Source organism: Tubulanus polymorphus, chromosome 7 (assembly GCF_964204645.1).
Source record: "Tubulanus polymorphus chromosome 7, tnTubPoly1.2, whole genome shotgun sequence".
Classification (NCBI taxonomy): domain Eukaryota; kingdom Metazoa; phylum Nemertea; class Palaeonemertea; order Tubulaniformes; family Tubulanidae; genus Tubulanus; species Tubulanus polymorphus.
In genome coordinates, this window is record NC_134031.1 from 4,446,934 (window position 1) to 4,465,642 (window position 18,709).

Below are 18,709 nucleotides of genomic sequence, written 5' to 3' on the forward strand. Positions count from 1 at the left end.
ACAGCAACACCATATCCATCAGATTCAGCACTTTTACCAAGAATTCTCTCTTGCGAGTGGCGTGATCAATGGATGAAAAAAAAAAAACTAAAAACAGAAAGCAAGGACACACACGTGTTTTGTTTTTACAACCACGTTTGAACTTGTAATCAATTGTGAATTAAATTAGATTCAAAGTCCTAACTATAGTTAGAGAACTCTGCATGTTTTTACAGAAAACAAAAATTCTGATATCAATTCCAAATTTTTGGACCGGAGTAACTGAACCGATTTAGTCTCGTTACATCAGCAGCACCACCAACCAGCACACGTACAGAAAAAATACTGCATTCGCCATGTTGATACTCTAGATGAACCGATCGAGAAACAGAACGCGTGACACTCCTGTCGTAAAAACTGTTTTCGTACTGCCACTCGAGTTAAGGATAAAATTGGAACTTCAGTTGCGTATGTTGACGCTATGAATTTGCATGTTGTCAGCTGTGTCAAATAATTTTTCAAGTGGGTGGGGCGTTTTGAGGTCCCAGTCATACGGCGGTATCCTCGTAAAATACGTCTAACCTTGAACTGCGATTCACCTGCACATGTCCTTTTTGTCGTATCTTCCAGACGGGGTGGGGTTCACCTATTGATTAGTTCTCCATACGATTGAAGAAACGTAATTAATCAAAAGCTACGCTCGGATTTCGAATGAGGACATAATTTAACACATTACTAAAAATTTAAAACGAAATCTATTTTTCAGATCAAAAATAAAAAGAATTGATGGCCATCGCGAATAACTGCAAAAACTAATGTTGTCAGAAGTGGGATTCGAACCCACGCCTAGAGAACTAGACTGCGACCTGAACGCAGCGCCTTAGACCGCTCGGCCATCCTGACAGCTGATAAACAGGAGCGAATTACAATTACATATGGCGTATATATTTCATATCGGACGACCACGATAACATAAAAGTTAAAAAACCAACAGAACAGAATAAACATAGGAATACGAAAGAATATTTTCAGCGTAATGAGGTTCGATCCTATATAGTGCACCTTGTAACACTACGACAGAGAGCGCTTGCTTTTACATACTGCCGCTTGCAGATGGTGGCAGCACCCACTGGGATCGCAGTAGCGGTCATACACAACGGAGAACAAAACAAAAAGTCTTTAAAAAGATTTTCCATTTTTATTAAAACAAAAATAATTAAGCTGTGACATAAATAAGAAAAATGCAACTACGTACACAAACATTCATAACGCGAAACCCTTATTCGGTTACCCTTTTTAAGATTATATAAGTTTAAGATCCACCCAAATTCTGCTTCAAACTCAACTCGTGTTCGAACTGCCTGCGGTATGAAATCAATCAATCAATCACCCCAGAGAATTTCAAACACAGCCGACATACCCATAGTTAGCTAAAAATCTTTTAACATTTCTAAATTTAGGATAACATAATTCCATAAAATTGAATTTTGTCTTGGCTCATTTGTTTATAAATGTCTGAACTTAGTTATTTGCTTTAATCTGGCATTCTGCCACAGATTTCGCCTTCTTTTCACTGTGGTAGATCTCACTTTGACATGTTTTCCTCAACCTGCAAAAATAAATATATAATGTATAATGATTTATCTACTTATGATATGTACAATATCATAAACATAATTTCTTAAGATATAATTTCATAAATGTACAACATTATAAACATAGTTTCTTAAGATATAATTTCATGAATCAATAAGGACAATCCCAAGCCCTAGGGGCTGTATCTGGTAAGGCTCAATGGTGAAACGTTAGGGGCTGAATACATGAATTAGAGGCCCAGGGACAAGCCGACAAAGGAAAACAAGATTTACCGACATGATTCCACCAAACAAAGCACTCGCTAATTCATTCCTCTCTTTTTGCTCTCTGTTTTGATGGCTTCTCTAAAGGAGAAAGAACAGTATGAAATAAAAAATACCACTCCATCCATGTCTTCAAATCTTTTCTAAAATTCTTGATGAATACCTGAGGGCTGGAAGTTTCGGAACCAACAGGACTAGTGTAAACTTCCAAGGCGACATCCTTGATTCCATCTTTGCTCCAGACTCTTTTAATTCCGGTCATCTTTAAAACTGGCTCACTGTCAATTAATGAGAAAATTAGTGGTGATGCCTTCATTCCAAAATTCAATCATAATATACAGTAAACCTCGCCCTACTCGGACACGGCCAACTCAGACTTTTAACTAACTGGGACAAAAACCAAATCATTTTTCTTATTTCCTATAAAGAATTTTCCTGTCCTTAACTCGGTGTTAAGTCACAGTTTGTCCAAGTAAGGGCGAGTTTTACTGTTCAACAATAAATAGTATGCCAGATTTCTCTAACCTATTATCTAAGTATGTGTTTCTATCACTGGATCCTCCTGAACTAGTCAATGACATTGGTTTATTTGTCGATTTTCCGGAGTTACTCGCGTGCATCGGGCTGTCATAAGCCTTTAGATTCAAATCGGAGAAAGGAGAAGACATTCCTGCATTTCAAGAATATGATTTTATTTACAAGAACTGATTGATGCTCATTTTGAAGCAGACCATCTACTGACATTACTTTACCTTTCTTTGCCGGAGATGATACTCTGCAATTTCGTGGTAAATACGCTTTAGCACCATTCTCTAATTTATCACACACATATCCATCCATAAATGACAGAGTGCTATCAACCTGTAATACAATGTCAACATACTTTTCACTACTTAATTTCATTGAAAATGATAAAATCTATTTGACAATAAACATCGAATAATTCAACAGATCATTCAATCACTCAGTCTTACCTCTGCCACATTTACTTCCATTGTTACAACTCTTTGTAGTAATGCTGTGTTCTTTGTCAGCGTAATTATTTCATCAATTCTCTACAAAAAAAATATGTAGTCAGTCATTTTAGTGGGTCAAAATTGATGAATCCTTTAGCAGGGTCCCAACAGATCAGTAATTCCTGGATACACAAGAGTTTTCAAGGAGTTCTAATTTCCTATTTCTCAAAATTGAAGGAATTTTGGGGATTTTTTTCATATGTAAGGAGTTTCAAGCACCTTTGAAGGCAGTTTCTACTTAGAAGGGGTTTTTAATGAATCGAGGAGTCGTAGGGACCTAAAAATTTAAGTTTTAAATTTTCGCCTAAGAGATTTTTTTGAGTATTTTATAGATCTGTATTAGAAATTCAGCTATGCTAGACACACTGTATAAACTGTAATAGACATCATGAGAGTCAGTTGCTCAGGAATGGCACCCAACCTGAATGAGTTCTGCGTCTTCCGAAGTACAAGTATTCAATCGACGCATGACTTGTAAATTGATGCCGTTCGCTCCAGATCTGCCGATTATTTTTGTCATGGCTGTCAGTATAATATGACGCGTGCATGCGCTTAGTTTATTATTCAGATACAAATGTTCCAAGTGGGCTAACACCTCCGAGGCTGGCAGCGATGAAACGTGATGCTGATATTCTCCGAGGATCTAAAAGAGAAAAGATATTTCAAAACTGACGTAAAGTTCAAACTGTTCAAAGTTCATACCATGGAGATACTAACCCATACTGCAATCTGAAATATTTCATCAGGCTGATTGGCTTCATTTTTGAGACAGTGCCAGTAAACTTGTAAAACTGATTCTCTCATTTCACTATTTTCATTAAGGTGATCTGTTCACAAAAAACAAACTAGGTTTATTGACTTTCAAATCGGTAATAAATCTTTCCGTATTGGATACCAATCATTCAAAATTGAAGAGCTTTTAGCAAACCAGTTAATAACAAGGAGCCTAGGGACACTATGCCCAATTGGACTCTTGTTTAACAGCCAATTATCTCAGCATGCTGATATCTTTTGAAAAATAGCAAACTCAATAGCCAGGATACTCACATTTTAAAGCCCTCATAATTGTGTTAACAGCATTATGTGTTACATGTTGAGAGGCTTTCACCACTAGAGCATTTACTATTTCAACATACCATAATATATCAATACAGAATGTTTAAAAATCATTAAGGATAAAAATTTGTGAGTATGTTCTCAGAAATTAGAGTGATGAATAACAATAATTATTGATCAGGGGGGATTCCGGGGTCTTTGGAATCCGCCTCTTTTCTTTTTCTTTTTAGACTGCTATTTCAAATCATGCCGAGAAGAATCAGTAGTAACCCCTACATCACTGAATTCTACATTTCATTGGTTAAATGCAGGAAAATCTATCTGTAGGCTTCTATTTTGTGTAGCCCCCCAAAATAATTCCCACGGCATTTGTTACATAATAGCTGAATAACTTGGAATCCCCCTGTCTAATCCTGGATCCGCTGCTGTTTATGGCACATTTTAACACATATTTTATGGATATTTATCATTGTAAAGGATATTTCTTTGTGAGTAGTAGTATTTTCGAGACGAGATCGGATCTGATATATTTATCAGAAGTAGTTGAGATATTGTCCATCAGTTTTTGACAGACTACTTTCACATTTTCAGCACAGCACATACTATACAATAATTCCAGCACCTTTCGACGTATTGCTTGGTCGGCGTGTTCAAGACATTCGATAACGATATCTTGATGAGGAATGGCATAAGATGGGTTTACTTTTACTATCAAACTTAGACTTTTCACTCCTGAATTAAATGAGAAAAACTGAGGTCATCAAAAATACAAAACAGTGAAGAAAACCTTGATTATATTGCATCTTGTCTAAATGGGACCACAGAATTTTGCTTGGTTTTAGTTCTTTGTATCTAAGTGTAAAGTCTAGATATTCAGTATTTAGTCTAGAAATTCAGTGTTTTAGACAGTCTGAGTAAGGCAAAGATAACTGTTCATCACGATTTAAGATAATAAATTCCAACAAATCTTTTATCAGAGCCTGCAGTTCGTATTCTTACCTAGATATTTCAAGTTAATGTTTCTAGCAGATAAGAACTTGGTGATGCACTGATTCGCACGATCCAGTAGAATGTTATCAGGTTTTATAGTTACTATTGTCTTCACGCACTCATATATCACAGCTACAAATCATCATACAACACAAACTATTAGAACTATTCACATTACCGGTAATTGGGCTTGATACTAAGACTAACAAAATTGATACCTTGTTTCTCATTTCGGGTGAGTTTATAAGTTGACCCGACCGGCCACCTATCTACCCTGTACGTGACTTTTTGAAAATAATGATCAAGCTAGCCATAACAGAGCCGGCAGTTACAGAAACGAACTGATTTAACATTTTATTTTCGAAACAAGGTATCATTTAATCTTAGCCTAAGCTACATTTAGATATTGTCGATGATATTTGTGTAACGGAAGTTAGCTCCTTTGCACGATTCCAATCGTCGGGATGTTTTAAAAGAGAATATCTATAATAACTGTAGCAATCGTAAATTTATATTATTTCAATTCGTAGCTCTTTACACAAGTATTGTAATGATAAACCATGGTACCTAATCCCATTCTTTGCATTGGATCAATTCTCTGTAAAACCTCTATCAGCACGGGATACATAGCACAGCTTATCCTGTAAGAACACAACATCATACCACAAATATTCTATCTTCACTGAAATTTCGATTATCAAACACGCTTCTACTTACTGATCATTATCAGTGCCTAAACACGCTAATATATGGAGTATTTGAATCTGCAACCACGGAGCCGGAATGTTGCTGTGTTCAAATTCGCCAGGAAAATGTCGAGAGATTACTTGTTCCAGAATATGTATCAGGCTATAAGCTATTTGTTCGTGCTTAGTTGGATTCAGCTGAAAGAATAAACGTTCGTAATTTTGCGAAATCGAGGAAGAGATGAAGTCATTGCTTCCTGAAAATCATATTGGTACTGGTATACGCATCAGAAAGGCTGTAAAGAGTAAGTCTGCAAAAATAACTAGTGGAACGTAAGTGTGATATTCATGAAAAATCTTCATCCAAATGAAGAAAATCAAGCAAATTCATGCTAGATACATTGCACTACCAGCTAACCTAACTGATAAATTTCTTGTAGCAAAGACCTCAGTAATAATAATGAATGAAATATTTATGCAGCCTAAAATCCAGATAGAACACACTCATCGGCTTTACATCATACATAAAAAGAGAACAGCGAAAACTTTTGTTTCAAGTTTTGTTAAAAGCTTTGACGAATGGGTTTGAGTCTAGATTTTAAAACATTGATTGAAGAACTAGATTCGATTAGACTAGGCAACATATTCCAGAGTACTGGGGCAGTTTCAACTATATAGCGAGAACACAGAACAAAATAGGAAACATTGGCTAAATCAATATCATTATATTCTCAAACCTCGATCATGTCTTGATAAATCTGTAACGCGGCCCACATGACACCCGGGTCTTTATCGCAGAGAGCTTTTTTGAAGTTATCGTCACTGTGTTCGAGAAGCGAAGGTGCCTTTCGGTAGAAGCTATGTAAACACATCACAGCTCTTTTACGCACGGAAACTCTGAAAACATAGGTATTAAATTATACATTAATTGTCATCTGGAATGATAGCTCAGGAAACCTCCCTGGCAGGGATTTGAACCAGATAGTATCTAGATTCACCACGATACAACACCCTGTCATATTGCCCTAGTGCACAGCTTAGTATATGTCATTATTAGCCAATCAGACAATCCTCCTGTTCTATGTCAATTACCCTCAGTGATTATACGATGAGCAATCTGGTTGGTGCCGCAAGTTTTCTTGGGCAAACATCTGTGCAGGATAGTGTGGCAGTAGTATAGTACCTAGCCGTCGTTCCACGTTGTAGGGAACCGGTAACAACGACTGGTATTCAGACTAGTGTGGAAGGGTTTCGTGCCGTGGGAGTGTCTAGTGACGCCATCAGGTTTGAATCCCTGCTGGGAAAGGATGTGAAAACTTAATAAGCTAATTAAGTATAATTTACTTCTGGTGGGTAATTTTTGCTTCTACCAGTGGCAGTATTGCAGGGATAAGTTCTTGACTGATCAGTTTACCAGCCGCTGTCAAACCGGCACAAATTTCAACGACATTCGAGCTCTGCAGATCTTTCTGAATCGTATTGACGAGCATTATCACCATTTCATCTTGATCGGACAGCAACAGTGATGAAGCCAAATAACCTAAGATAAAAAATAAACTCTTAATAAAATAAAACCCACCATAAAATCTTAATAATGAATAATATCAATTATTTATCAACTAGTTGAATAATTAACTAATATTTGGGAAAGCGAGATCAGGGAAATGAGAAAATTTTAAAAAACTACGTCTCAACTTAAGTCACACAACTTTTATTTTGGATCTTACCAACTCGCTTTTGTGCAAGGGAGCCCTGTTGCGCAAGTTTGACAGCGTAAATCTGTGCGAACACAACATTATGACCCATCAAACAACAGAATATTGACCGAACTAAACCATCTTTTATTTGGTTCTGAAATGAGATAGAACAAGCCATGAAGTTTAGAACCATAAAACTATTGTATGCTACCATAGTTTTATGGGATTAGGTGGTTACCAGTTAGTACTTACCAAACTTATATCTTTGCGTGACAGTCTATCTTTCAAAAAATCAACTTCTCTCCTCAGAAATTCATTGATTTCCTATACGGCAAGAACAAAGATTGTTTAAATTCTAATGAAGAGCGTGACACCATAAAAAGTAACAAATTTCTGCAGTGACTGTCTGCAGTTTGGTGTCCCTTATGGACATGGTGACCGGACATGAACAATGAACAGATGAACTACTTCATTCTTTCGTAATACTTTATCACCACTCATTGGAAAGATGACCTAAACCGGCAGTTAGACTGACCGTCTAAAAACTTACGTAACGAGTTCTACATCGAGATAGATTGTCGACGAATGAAGCAAATCCACGAGTCGTTTGAATACTTCTCGACGATACAACACCAGTAATTAACGAAGGCAGCGAAGCCAATGTCTTTTCTACGATATCGGACATACCGCTATAACGGGTAAAACAATTTGGCGACCTTTGAACGATGTTTCGATTCATTGGAGAGAAGGATGCGGCCTACATCATGATGGTTTCGGTTTTCCAACTGTCAAAAAGGCGACGGATAATATTCACACGGTATCGAACTTGGTCGAAGATAAACGGCGGAATAGGACTTACGCTGCCGAAATTTAGTGCGTGAACCCGATGTAACAATTTCAGCAGCACACTTGCCACAGATGGCAACTAATTCTCACCCGCTTTATTTTTGACCAATTAAAATATTTCGCCCTAAAAGGTCGTCAAACGCTTTATATTTGAATGATGATAATTTTCTTTCGATCATTTCTATATAGCCTAGACTAAAAAATTGTTGGAAAAATCCTTCCCCGGTGGTGCAAGACCGATCCTCAGACATTCACTTTTCGTCAGGTCAACAAGTCGATTGGAATTACCTCAGCTTAGTGACAGCACAGTTAGCCAACCACCTTCAGAAGGATTCCTAGCCGCCCTCTGCACCAGGGAGACCAGCGCCAAACACATGATTTATCTCTCTCCTGTTGCATTTATACCGCACAATGCAGCAACATACTACACAGATACAGAAATAATTTACACTTACAATTAATTTTTTGATAAACTTCTTCGTTATATTATAATCTTTTAGATAAAAATACATAAAACTATTATTAACAAAACATTTAATCTTCACATTAAGACCAATAAAATGATCTAGAAGTGACTATCGCAATAAGTTGACCACCATTACAACATTAAGTGAAACAATAAGATTATTTCAGAAAAGTATTTTCCCAGTGTCCGACTTGTTTTCTCCGGCTTTTTAATCATTACATTGAACAACAAATCATCGACATAATATTTAAGTGTAGTAATAATATTTACAAACAGTAAGTATTTCAAAACTATTTTTCATAGACAAGTCAATAATGAAAGCGAGGAAAAAGAGTACCGGTACATTTAGAGTCAGTTTATCATGACAGCTTTGTTCCACACACGATCCCAACTATTACTGCCAACAAAATCAGGAATGGCAGCCACGTTTTGATAAAACCCATACAACTGCAAACAAAAATGAAAACAAATTAGTACCATATATGTATGTGGCTTGGAATGAGCAGATTTTCTAAAATTCTTAACCCTTTCAGTGCACTGCTGTGTGGTGTATTAATCGGTGATGGACTTAGCTAGTACACCGCATGATGGTGTATTGATGTTATTAGTAATTAGTTTTTACCTCTATTGGAAGATAGCAGCATCTGTCAAACATAGTGAAATATCGGTAACTAACGATGCACCATGTGCGTGGTGTCAGCCCACTTAAGCGGTAAGCTTGTTATTCAAACCCTGGGGTGGAATTCTTTAAAATTATCTCCAGCACCTTCGGGTATCAATTAGTCAGCTCTGAAAGGTTTACGTGGCCAAACTCATGCCCAACATACCTGACATATTTACTATATATTAGCATATAGAATGCTAATTTGACCATGTTCCACGTAGTTGATCCATTATAGTTCATTGTATTTAGGGCATACGCGACGTGCGAATGGCAGTTGTCACAAAATAGATTGTGCTAAAAAAAGGTAAAAAATATCATTAAAGCCCCACGAAATTCAGTACATATTTCGATTTTACGACAGCAGAACAAATATTTCCCAATTCATCTAAGCAATTCAGGGGCAGATCCGGGATAATTGGAAGACGGGGGTCCAGAAAGATATAAATTTTTTTTCGGATGAAGCAGCCATGTCTAAGGCAACTAATGGGTTATCGACCTCGGTATTAGATATTTTTGAGGAAAAAAAGCTGAAAGGATGCTATTTCAAAGAGGATGAGCATCATATCTAAAGTTTTCATACAATCGGTCTCGAGGAAGGCAGGGGTCCGGACGCTCGAGATCAGCCCCTAAATCCGCCCCTGCAATTCACAAATAATGCAGTTTGTGTCTATTGGAACTTTTTCATACCATTCTTGTTTTATATTCTTCGGATGCTTCTTTCACACCGTTGTCCCATATTTCGCGATTTTTCACTTTGTCCAACGACAGCTGCCAATACCTGCCGAACATAAAAATGCATTAAACTCACATATAATCGACTGATGATTTAAAATGATCAGATTTTAACTCACTTTGTAGGAGTACCAAACGCCATGTCATCTTCCTAGAAGAAAAATTTTAAAAGTTAACAAGAGCAACAATAGGTACTTACCAACATAAATTGGTAATCTTATCAAATACCTGACGATCTTATGGGTTACCTCTAGTCTGAATAACCCCGACTATCTATTAGATACTAAACTAAAGTTAGTTATTCAGTACAAAGATTCAATGATAACTTACTGAAACATAATAAGGTCCAGCGAAATCTCTGATAACTCCGGAAGATGTAGCGATTCCCATGTGTCCAATGAAAGGAAACAGCCAACTGAAATGAGTACAGTTTAAAAAGCAGAATGATTACTTTTTCCGAAATAGCATCAGGAAAGCATGTTGTTGTAGTGGCGGATCCAAGGGTACCGGTATGTGCGGGGGTCTCACGCGAACCCCCTTTTTTGACCAAGTGAACTTGGAATTTTCTCTCCACGATTTTTGTTTAGAAAATGGTGAAATTGTGAGCATATTTCAACCAGGAAAGTGCTTGGAATGCACCTAGATATATCTTAGTCAGTAACCTGTCTGTGGCTTAGTTTCACAATCGGATATTTTCACAAACCACATATAAGTATCTATTACTTATTATAGTATTGGTATAAGCCCATCCGGTTATAAAAAGCTTACCACCAACAATCAAGTAACTAACTAGATATATCTAAGTTGTCAAAGTTGTCTTTGGGAGGACTGCATGTAAATTATCTCTTTTATTATCATTACTATTATTAACCCATACCTTCTATGCACATTAGATGCATTTTTAGGTGCATTCTGAGAAATATCCTGATTGATTGTACGCAGTCACAGACACAGGTGGCGCAACACCGGGTTGGAAACCTATGATTTTTGGGGGAGAAAATTCCAGGTCATTCAGGCAAAAAAGGGGGCGTGTGCCCCTGGTGGGTCCACCCGTGAATATCGTTATCAAGAAAAGTCCCTGTGGTTGAAATTAGGAGCTAATTTAGACTAGCACTGTCAAGCGAGGGCCCTTTTTGCGCCGGGGGGTGGGAAAAAAAAGCTTACGTTAAAAGGGGTATTGGGGTCCATACAATACAGTGAGGATACCGACATTTCTTTGGGTCGATTCTGTTTGATACATGGAGGGGTAATGATGGTGTCATACTGCTGTCACTGCCACCGCTGGACGTTGAAGAGCTTTTCTTTACCCCTAGACCTGAATCACTCGGATAATACGAACTGTCAGCCATAACGTAAACAATGCTATTTACCACCCAAAACCGATATACACGTCCAATCAAACTCATGCAGTGAACTATGGGTATGGAAGCCCGATAGGGTAAAGATGCACAATTTCATGGTTAGTTGGATGGTAAGATTTACGGGATTCGAACCAATTCCATTTCGTGAAACTATTTTTCGCGGCACAGTAGACTGGTTGCCTGTCTAATTTCTAAAATATAGACCAGCAACCAGTCGAACCCGGGACAAGCGCTGATTGCTTAAGTCAAGATACACGACCACAGCCATTCCGCATGAGTGACCGGGGTTCGTCGCGAGTCGATGGAATCCCGTATTCATGTTTGAGAGCCCCGATTTTGCGTGGTGTTTCTCATCAGAAAAGCGAAATGCCCTACCGCAATCAACACATTCCTGCCCGGCACTCCGCGTACATGCTAAGGTTCACCTAGTTAGTTACCTAATCGTTGGTGGAAAGCTTTTATAATCGGTTGGGTTGTGAAAATATCTGATCGTGAAACTAAACCACAGACGGGTTACTGACTAAAGGTTCACCGTAGTCTCGCGCTTATCTATAAAAAAGTGTCTGACTGTCTGCCGTATTCTAAACATTTTAGCTGATATAGGAGGCTTTTGTTAGCGATATACTGATGGATACACAAGGCATGGTAAGATGCTTCTGCAGTGCTTAGCATTACATTCTTATTCAGTAGATTTTTGATGGGCAATGAATCATTTCCCGGCAATCAGCACTTTTCGGCAGCTGCTTATTGAAAATGAAATAACTAAAATTGATTTAAGGTCTATGTTGCTTTGCAGGGTTTTCAAAAATTCATGCCAAAATACTTATCCAATAGCACTAAACAAAAATATGCTGCTTAGCTGTGCGTGATTTAGAAAAATTACTAAACTAAGTCTTGGTTCAATGTCTCGCGAACATTTTGTCGTAAACAAAATGCGGTACCACAACCGACCTACATCATTATGATAATAATGAAATTGAAACGCGTCACGCGAGCGTCATATTCAAACCTTTTTTTCAGTCGATAAACTGCAAAGGAGCAGTCTTATGGAGTTATAATGAACCGCTTGTTATCGAAGACATTCAAGTGGCACCACCTAAATCTAATGAGATACGCGTAAAGGTTTGTGTATCATAATCACTAGACCCAGTTACATTATATCTACAAATACATTACATAAGCTAGAGTTAATAAATCAAACTTACAGGCTCAAAGTTGGATTTGATTATTAACAGGCCTACCGATAGGCCTACACGGTTCATCTTTTCATCTAAGATACTTTTAAAAGTCAATTTAACCTAAACTTTATAGCCTCGACTATAGTAGACTGATATTCTCAGTGTAGATTAACAAATAAAAACCCACAATAGGCTTATGTAGAAAAGTTTAATTTTGGATTTCTTTGATGATGGGGTTAACAAGTAACCCCGAAACCGGTTTGACTGCTGAATTAAGTCCTGGGTTGGAAACCATTCTGGCAGGGCGTTCCTTTCTGCGTTCATACTATAAAATTAGTTTTATCCGAATAGGTTGCTGCTGTTGGCGTCTGTCATACAGATTATACTCTTGTAAAAGGTCTAGGCAGTGGTTTCGGTCCGCTGCCAGTTGTACCCGGTCACGAAGGGGCTGGAATCGTCGAAAGTGTCGGAAATGGTGTTAAGAGATTTGAACCCGGTAAAACAAACGCTTATATGTGTATAAAAGATTTAAACCTACTCTACTTTGATCCACAATCGAATTGGTTTATAATCTACTTCAGGGGACCATGTCGTGATGATCCCGGCTCCGCAGTGTGACAACTGTGAAATTTGTCTTGCCCCCGGGAACTACTGTTGTGTCCATGGGTATGTACAAATAACTGAACATCGCACATGCATATACCAGTACTTCAAAACTTATAAAACTTATCATTAAAACTTTCGAGACAATAATTTTTAGATTGAAGATCTTTTAAAAAATCATTTCAGAAAAGAGATTCGCGTCCCAACTCGCGGAAATCATTTTGATGGTACAAAGCGGTTCTCTAGCAAAGGAAAGGAATTGTCATGTATGTTTGGGGTTTCCTCGTTTATAGAGTACACGGTCGTACACGAAACAATGGCGCAAAAGGTTCGATTCTTCGCGAATAGGAATATTTTATCAATCGACGATGACTTATCTCGTACATTTTTACGATATTCATTTCATTTTTAGGTTGACCCGGATATACCTTTCGATGAGCTGTGTTTATTTGGATGCTGTGTACCTACCGGGTATTTTTCGGCCGCGCATACCGGCGCCGTTACGAAAGATTCCGTGTGCGCTGTGTTTGGACTGGGAGCTGTAGGTTTAACGGCCATCATGGCTTGTAGATCAAACGGCGCTAAGCGTATCATCGCAATCGATATAAACCCAGCTAAATTCGAAGTCGGTTAGTGGCAGAATTTCGTACACAATATCATATCAAATTTACGCAATTCAAATACGATAAAAACTAAGACATTCTACGCGGGAACGGATCATGAGTTTTTGGGGTTAGATAAGAACTGGGGGTCCAGTTTTAAAAACAAGTAAAACTTCTTGCTCGTGAAACTTGTCCTTCGCATTTTGAACGGATTCACAGCTCTTTCGAATTTTTTCGGATGGAACCCCGTGACTCGATTACGTGCAAATCTATTCGATACTTGACTCGTATTCTTACAGCTAAGATTTGCGGTGCTACTGATTTCATTAACCCTAAGGACTACGATGACCAACCAATGGCAGACGTGATAGAAAAATTGATTGGTAGTTTATGCGACGTTACCATCGAATGTGTTGGATTACAAGAAACCGTGGTTTGTATCCCCACTGAGGGTTCGTTTTGTTTTCTAAATGCTTCTTGTCTTGATGTACCCAATGTTGTTTTACTCTTGCAGAAAGACGCATTTTTATGTTCTCATTCTTCGTACGGCGTCTGTGTCGTTAACGGTGCACTTCCGGCTGGGAAAGATATTAATATACCAGCATTTGAGTTACTGCGGGGCAGAACAATCAAAGGGGCTATCCTAGGAGGTAAAGAATAATAGTTTCATAGTTTTAGAAGTTCCATAGTTTATAGCGGAAAGTATGTTAAAGACTCATAAGATTAATGACGCTCCATTTGAAATCATACGGTAAGAATATTCTATTTCATAGGTAAGAAAACCTTAGATGGGTTGAAAGAATTGTGTGATTTATACAAGGCTAAACAACTTAATCTCGATGCATTGATAACTCATAGAATGACTCTGGAACAAGTTAACGAAGCTCTGGATATTCTTGAACAAGGAAAAAGGTGAACATATACTACGTGTGAGATCACTTCTATCCGTCTTGATTCATGTGGAAAATCTGTTTCAATTATAGGAACGGTCATAATTCGTTATTCAAATGGTTTGATGCTGGTCGTTGACGATCCTAGCTAACAACGTCAGATAGAATACTGTATTTCTTTATTCTATTTTCCAGTATTCGAACAGTGATAACTTTAGCTGCTGAACAATAAAGACAGTCTACATTGAACCATATATATATATATACATTGAATCGGAAATATATGCCTATGATATCATGTTTAAATCGAAGAAATTTCACGTAGAAAAATAATCAAGATTGGATATTGAAAAATCACACAGAATCAGAAAAAAATCTCTGCCATTACAAAATTTATAGTCTTAATGTTTTCCTCATTTCGATGATGATTCACGGCGGAATTTTCGACGTCTGCTTGGTTGTTGAATTTGTCGGTGCTAAGAGTCGGGCAAAGCTGACATCTGTCGGTGCTAAGAGTCGGGCAAAGCTGACATCTGTCGGTGCTAAGAGTCGGACAAAGCTGACATCTGAGTGAAAAGCTACGAAGTGCACTGGTAGATCACGTATACGTTTATAACTGTATTTTTATGAAAATTCCCATAATACATTGCACTATCAACCCGTTCATTGCAGTCAGACTTTTGACAGAATTAGAATAGTCCGATTACCCCATGGATGATTCAGTACGGGAGGTAAACGTTTAATACTGGTCACTATTTCTCGATAATTGATACGAATGCATTTACAATTTATCTATACTCTTAAACTGGGTTTAGATTACATTTATCTACGGATAAACCTCTTTGAAAAGCTATGTCATTCCAGGCTATAACCTGTAAAGGAGCGGTGCTATGGGAATATAATACACCTCTAGTTATCGAAGACATTCAAGTGGCACCACCGAAATCTAATGAGATACGCGTAAAGGTCTGTATCAATTCAATACAATTCGGCGTTTTATCCGACGTTTCAACGCTTGATATCAAATTTACTTAGATGGTGATGATAAACAGTGCGGTACCTAGCATTTGAATTTTATCCGAGGGGGGGGGGGGGGTGGAGAAACCGGAAGAAGGGCAGTTTTATTTTCTATTGGGTAGAACAGTAAGAGAAAACCGAATAATGGATAAGACAATAATAGTATGTATTTGCAAAAAGGGAACTTTTCCAAATTTTCGACAGCACCCCTTACCCCGCTAGACACGGCCCTGAAAAAAGGAAGTTATAAGTATTCATGACAGAAAATTAATGCTATTGCGTGTAATAGGTTGTTGCCGTTGGTGTCTGCCATACAGACTACTCTATTGTGAAAGGTTTAGCCAAGGGTTTCGGGCCTCCACCAATCGTTCCTGGTCACGAAGGCGCTGGAATCGTGGAAAGTGTCGGAAATGGCATCCAACGCTTTAAAACTGGTAAAACAAACCTTCCGATAAAGATAATGATAATGAATGATTAGTTTGTTTTGTGGCCAAATCTATGCTTTTCACTTTAGGAGACCATGTTGTGATAATCTCTGTTCCACAGTGTGACAACTGTGCACTATGTCTATCCCCCGGAAACTACGGTTGTGTAAATGGGTACGTGCCCCGGACTAGTTCATGAATGTTTCGATCAAATTGTCTTTTTTCAAAGCTAAAAATGAAATGAAAGCCTCTAAAATGTATTTTCAGAAAAGAGGTTTGCGTCCCGAGTCGTGGAAATCATTATGATGGAACAAGACGATTCACGTGCAAAGGAAAGGAAATATCAAGTCTGCTTGGGGCTTCTTCTTTCATAGAGTACACTGTTGTACACGAAACAATGGCAATAAAGGTTTAAAAAATAGTAGAACGAACGTTAGATAACGTTCTGAGAATCGAACCTGTCCCGTTTGTAAAGAATATCAAATTGAAGATTTTTACCACACTTTACTATTCTGACCCACATACAAATGTTTCACCCAGGTGTCTTGTTCATCAAAAATTCAATGGGTTTTCAACAAATTATGTTTAAAACCTTTCTAGATTTGCAAAAGCTATAGAAAAACATTTAGGACACAATTACTATAGTAGACTTTGCTCAAGTCAGATCTTTTGGGACCGTAAAAATGTGTCCGTCTTGGGTGATATAAGTAGGTTGTTATGTATGGCATATATAGTGTCACAAAAATATTCCAACAAACATTATTTAATTTGTAATAAGTCTATCATTGAACGATTCCTATATTTTGTTCTAGGTAGACCCAGATTTACCTTTGAATGAACTTTGTTTATTTGGATGCTGTGTACCTACCGGGTATTTTTCGGCCACGCACACCGGCGCCGTTACGAAAGATTCCGTGTGCGCTGTGTTTGGACTGGGAGCCATAGGTTTAACTGCCATCATAGGCTGTAGATCAAACGGCGCTAAGCGTATCATCGCAATCGACATAAACCCAGCAAAATTTCTAGCCGGTCAGTAGTCTCCATTTTTTAACCAGTGGATGTAGTTAGAATTACTAGGGTCTCTTTGTGTGAAAGAGTAGTTTTCTCTTTACCAACATTACTCGCATTAGATTCACTATCTTTTTGCATTTCTATTCAAACAGCTAAGGTTTGCGGCGCTACTGACTTCATTAATCCTGAGGACTACGGTGACCAACCAATGGCCGACGTGATAGAAAAATTGATTGGTAGTTTATGCGACTTTACCATCGAATGCGTTGGATCACAACAAACTGTGGTTGGTACCGGTATATTTAATTTCAGACATTCTTCCTTGAAAGGATTTTTCTTCTCCAAAATGCAGATACTTGTTCTTTCAGAGAGATGCATTTTTATGTTGTAACTCTTGGCATGGTGTCTGTATCGTCAATGGTGTGCTTCCTGATGGACAAGATATCCATTTTCCCGCGTACGAGTTACTTCGAGGTAGAACCGTGAAGGGCAGTATACTCGGTGGTATGTAAAAAAATACCGCAATGATAGAGCAAGAATTATCAAGTTCACAAAGTTTTCACTCCAACCCTTTCTTAGTCATTTGTAGTATTTGAAAACTTTCAAGTGTATTGTCTTGCATATGCATTTTCATACTAGTTATCAAATAACCACGAATAGCCCAGTTTCAACTATTAAAGTCTCCAAAATGTTAAAATTCAAACCACAGTGTTACTGTATATGATCAGGTAAGAAGACGCTGGATGGTTTGAAAGTATTGTGTGATGAATACAAGGCTAAACGACTGAATCTCGATGCATTGATAACTCATAGAATGACTTTGGAACAAATTAACGAAGCTCTGGATATTCTCGAACAAGGAAAAAGGTGATAGACTATACTATTAGTATGTCTAAATAAACAAATGAAACCAATTTAGTCCGGCGACGATGGACTAAATGTCATTTCTTTCTTTTAAGCATTCGGACGGTTTTGACTTTATCCGAACAGTGAGGATGTATGCATGTTGGAACATCACCGACTTAAACATATTCTGCTTTTACATATGATATAGATGCTTTTAACCGAAGATGATATCGATCATGAATTTTCATGTTAACAAGAATCTCCTATCAAGATATCAAGATTTCAAGATATTTGCTAGTATCTACTTATTTCAGATTAGATTAGATTAGATGCGCATCGAATCGGAAACGAAATAAAGATATTTTAATCAAATTTTTTTTCACGTATTTTAGTTCTTTTTTTCGCCAATACTGTAATAATGATCAGGCGGGTGCGCGCTGAAATCTCCGATGAACATACTCGGTGACCACGTATACGGCGTAGTCTAATTGTTGGTTGACGTTGTCGTTGCTAAGGTTGACTTTTTACGTCAGATATTTCATGTTCGATCGCTTCGATGATGGAAATCCTTTTCATTAAGACATTCCGAGACTGCCTGCTCTTTTGTATTCAGCTATTCTAATCAGCCGGTGGGAATATGTGAACACGATATTTAATGGTCCACGAGAATCATGTTAAGATGTCAACGCAACTGATATGTACAGATTGCGCAGGAATTGCGCGCAGTCTCTCCGTTCCTGATCAGTCAGTTCAATAATCAATTTTTGAAATCAACCAATCGTCGT

At 37.8% G+C, this 18,709-nt stretch overlaps 4 protein-coding genes and 1 non-coding gene across 7 annotated transcripts; 2 read left to right on the forward strand and 3 right to left on the reverse strand.

Moving 5' to 3' along the window:
- Nucleotides 1–798: 798 nt before the first annotated feature.
- On the reverse strand, nt 799–882 carry Trnal-cag (transfer RNA leucine (anticodon CAG)). The gene has a single exon. It is a non-coding gene; the product is annotated as a tRNA-Leu (tRNA).
- A 295-nt stretch (nt 883–1,177) lies between these two features.
- LOC141908337 (AP-4 complex subunit epsilon-1-like) lies at nt 1,178–8,085 on the reverse strand. The gene is made up of 18 exons (XM_074798345.1): nt 7,834–8,085; nt 7,536–7,607; nt 7,314–7,437; nt 6,931–7,126; nt 6,324–6,483; nt 5,618–5,784; nt 5,468–5,541; nt 4,910–5,032; nt 4,391–4,642; nt 3,902–4,009; nt 3,572–3,681; nt 3,276–3,497; nt 2,813–2,893; nt 2,591–2,699; nt 2,364–2,508; nt 2,002–2,116; nt 1,848–1,919; nt 1,178–1,588 (listed from the first exon to the last, which is right to left on the reverse strand). The coding sequence occupies exons 1-18, from the start codon at nt 8,020–8,022 to the stop codon at nt 1,565–1,567; spliced, it is 2,343 nt and encodes a 780-aa protein (XP_074654446.1). The 5' UTR covers nt 8,023–8,085; the 3' UTR covers nt 1,178–1,564.
- Nucleotides 8,086–8,611: 526 nt separating this feature from the next.
- Nucleotides 8,612–11,339, reverse strand: LOC141908704 (transmembrane protein 222-like). The gene is made up of 6 exons (XM_074798857.1): nt 11,156–11,339; nt 10,322–10,406; nt 10,111–10,142; nt 9,947–10,037; nt 9,423–9,553; nt 8,612–9,042 (listed from the first exon to the last, which is right to left on the reverse strand). The coding sequence occupies exons 1-6, from the start codon at nt 11,251–11,253 to the stop codon at nt 8,955–8,957; spliced, it is 525 nt and encodes a 174-aa protein (XP_074654958.1). The 5' UTR covers nt 11,254–11,339; the 3' UTR covers nt 8,612–8,954.
- A 277-nt stretch (nt 11,340–11,616) lies between these two features.
- Nucleotides 11,617–14,990, forward strand: LOC141908803 (all-trans-retinol dehydrogenase [NAD(+)] ADH1B-like). Of its 3 annotated transcripts, none has more exons than XM_074799014.1 (10): nt 11,617–11,997; nt 12,373–12,474; nt 12,882–13,026; nt 13,112–13,196; nt 13,320–13,461; nt 13,546–13,762; nt 14,035–14,168; nt 14,250–14,385; nt 14,594–14,647; nt 14,821–14,899. In XM_074799014.1, the coding sequence occupies exons 1-9, from the start codon at nt 11,980–11,982 to the stop codon at nt 14,596–14,598; spliced, it is 984 nt and encodes a 327-aa protein (XP_074655115.1). In that variant the 5' UTR covers nt 11,617–11,979; the 3' UTR covers nt 14,599–14,647; nt 14,821–14,899. The 3 variants fall into 3 exon arrangements, with proteins under 3 accessions (XP_074655115.1, XP_074655113.1, XP_074655114.1); XM_074799012.1 differs by lacking the exon at nt 14,821–14,899 and adding an exon at nt 14,719–14,779 and having other exon boundaries at nt 11,618–11,997; nt 14,509–14,647; XM_074799013.1 differs by having other exon boundaries at nt 11,620–11,997; nt 14,509–14,647; nt 14,821–14,990.
- Nucleotides 14,991–15,131: 141 nt separating this feature from the next.
- Nucleotides 15,132–18,267, forward strand: LOC141908804 (all-trans-retinol dehydrogenase [NAD(+)] ADH1B-like). Its single transcript, XM_074799015.1, has 10 exons — nt 15,132–15,356; nt 15,490–15,591; nt 15,932–16,076; nt 16,157–16,241; nt 16,335–16,476; nt 16,880–17,096; nt 17,231–17,364; nt 17,447–17,582; nt 17,807–17,945; nt 18,038–18,267. Exons 1-10 carry the CDS (start codon nt 15,336–15,338, stop codon nt 18,069–18,071), a joined length of 1,155 nt encoding a protein of 384 aa, XP_074655116.1. The 5' UTR covers nt 15,132–15,335; the 3' UTR covers nt 18,072–18,267.
- The last annotated feature ends 442 nt before the right edge of the window (nt 18,268–18,709 follow it).

Coding starts and splice junctions, on each gene's coding strand:
- LOC141908337 (XM_074798345.1), bottom strand. CDS start 8,022: ATGAATCGAAACATCGTTCAAAGGTCGCCAAATTGTTTTACCCGTTAT. Junction 7,608..7,833: donor CTCGATGTAGAACTCGTTAC/GTAAGTTTTTAG, acceptor CTTGCCGTATAG/GAAATCAATGAATTTCTGAG. Junction 3,682..3,901: donor AATTATGAGGGCTTTAAAAT/GTGAGTATCCTG, acceptor TTTTGTGAACAG/ATCACCTTAATGAAAATAGT.
- LOC141908704 (XM_074798857.1), bottom strand. CDS start 11,253: ATGACACCATCATTACCCCTCCATGTATCAAACAGAATCGACCCAAAG. Junction 10,407..11,155: donor ACCCCAATACCCCTTTTAAC/GTAAGCTTTTTT, acceptor TACTCATTTCAG/TTGGCTGTTTCCTTTCATTG. Junction 9,043..9,422: donor ATATATAGTAAATATGTCAG/GTATGTTGGGCA, acceptor TTTTGTTTGCAG/TTGTATGGGTTTTATCAAAA.
- LOC141908803 (XM_074799012.1), top strand. Junction 12,475..12,881: donor CTAATGAGATACGCGTAAAG/GTTTGTGTATCA, acceptor TTATCCGAATAG/GTTGCTGCTGTTGGCGTCTG. Junction 13,027..13,111: donor TGTTAAGAGATTTGAACCCG/GTAAAACAAACG, acceptor AATCTACTTCAG/GGGACCATGTCGTGATGATC.
- LOC141908804 (XM_074799015.1), top strand. CDS start 15,336: ATGGATGATTCAGTACGGGAG. Junction 17,097..17,230: donor CCCAGCAAAATTTCTAGCCG/GTCAGTAGTCTC, acceptor CTATTCAAACAG/CTAAGGTTTGCGGCGCTACT. Junction 17,583..17,806: donor GAAGGGCAGTATACTCGGTG/GTATGTAAAAAA, acceptor GTATATGATCAG/GTAAGAAGACGCTGGATGGT.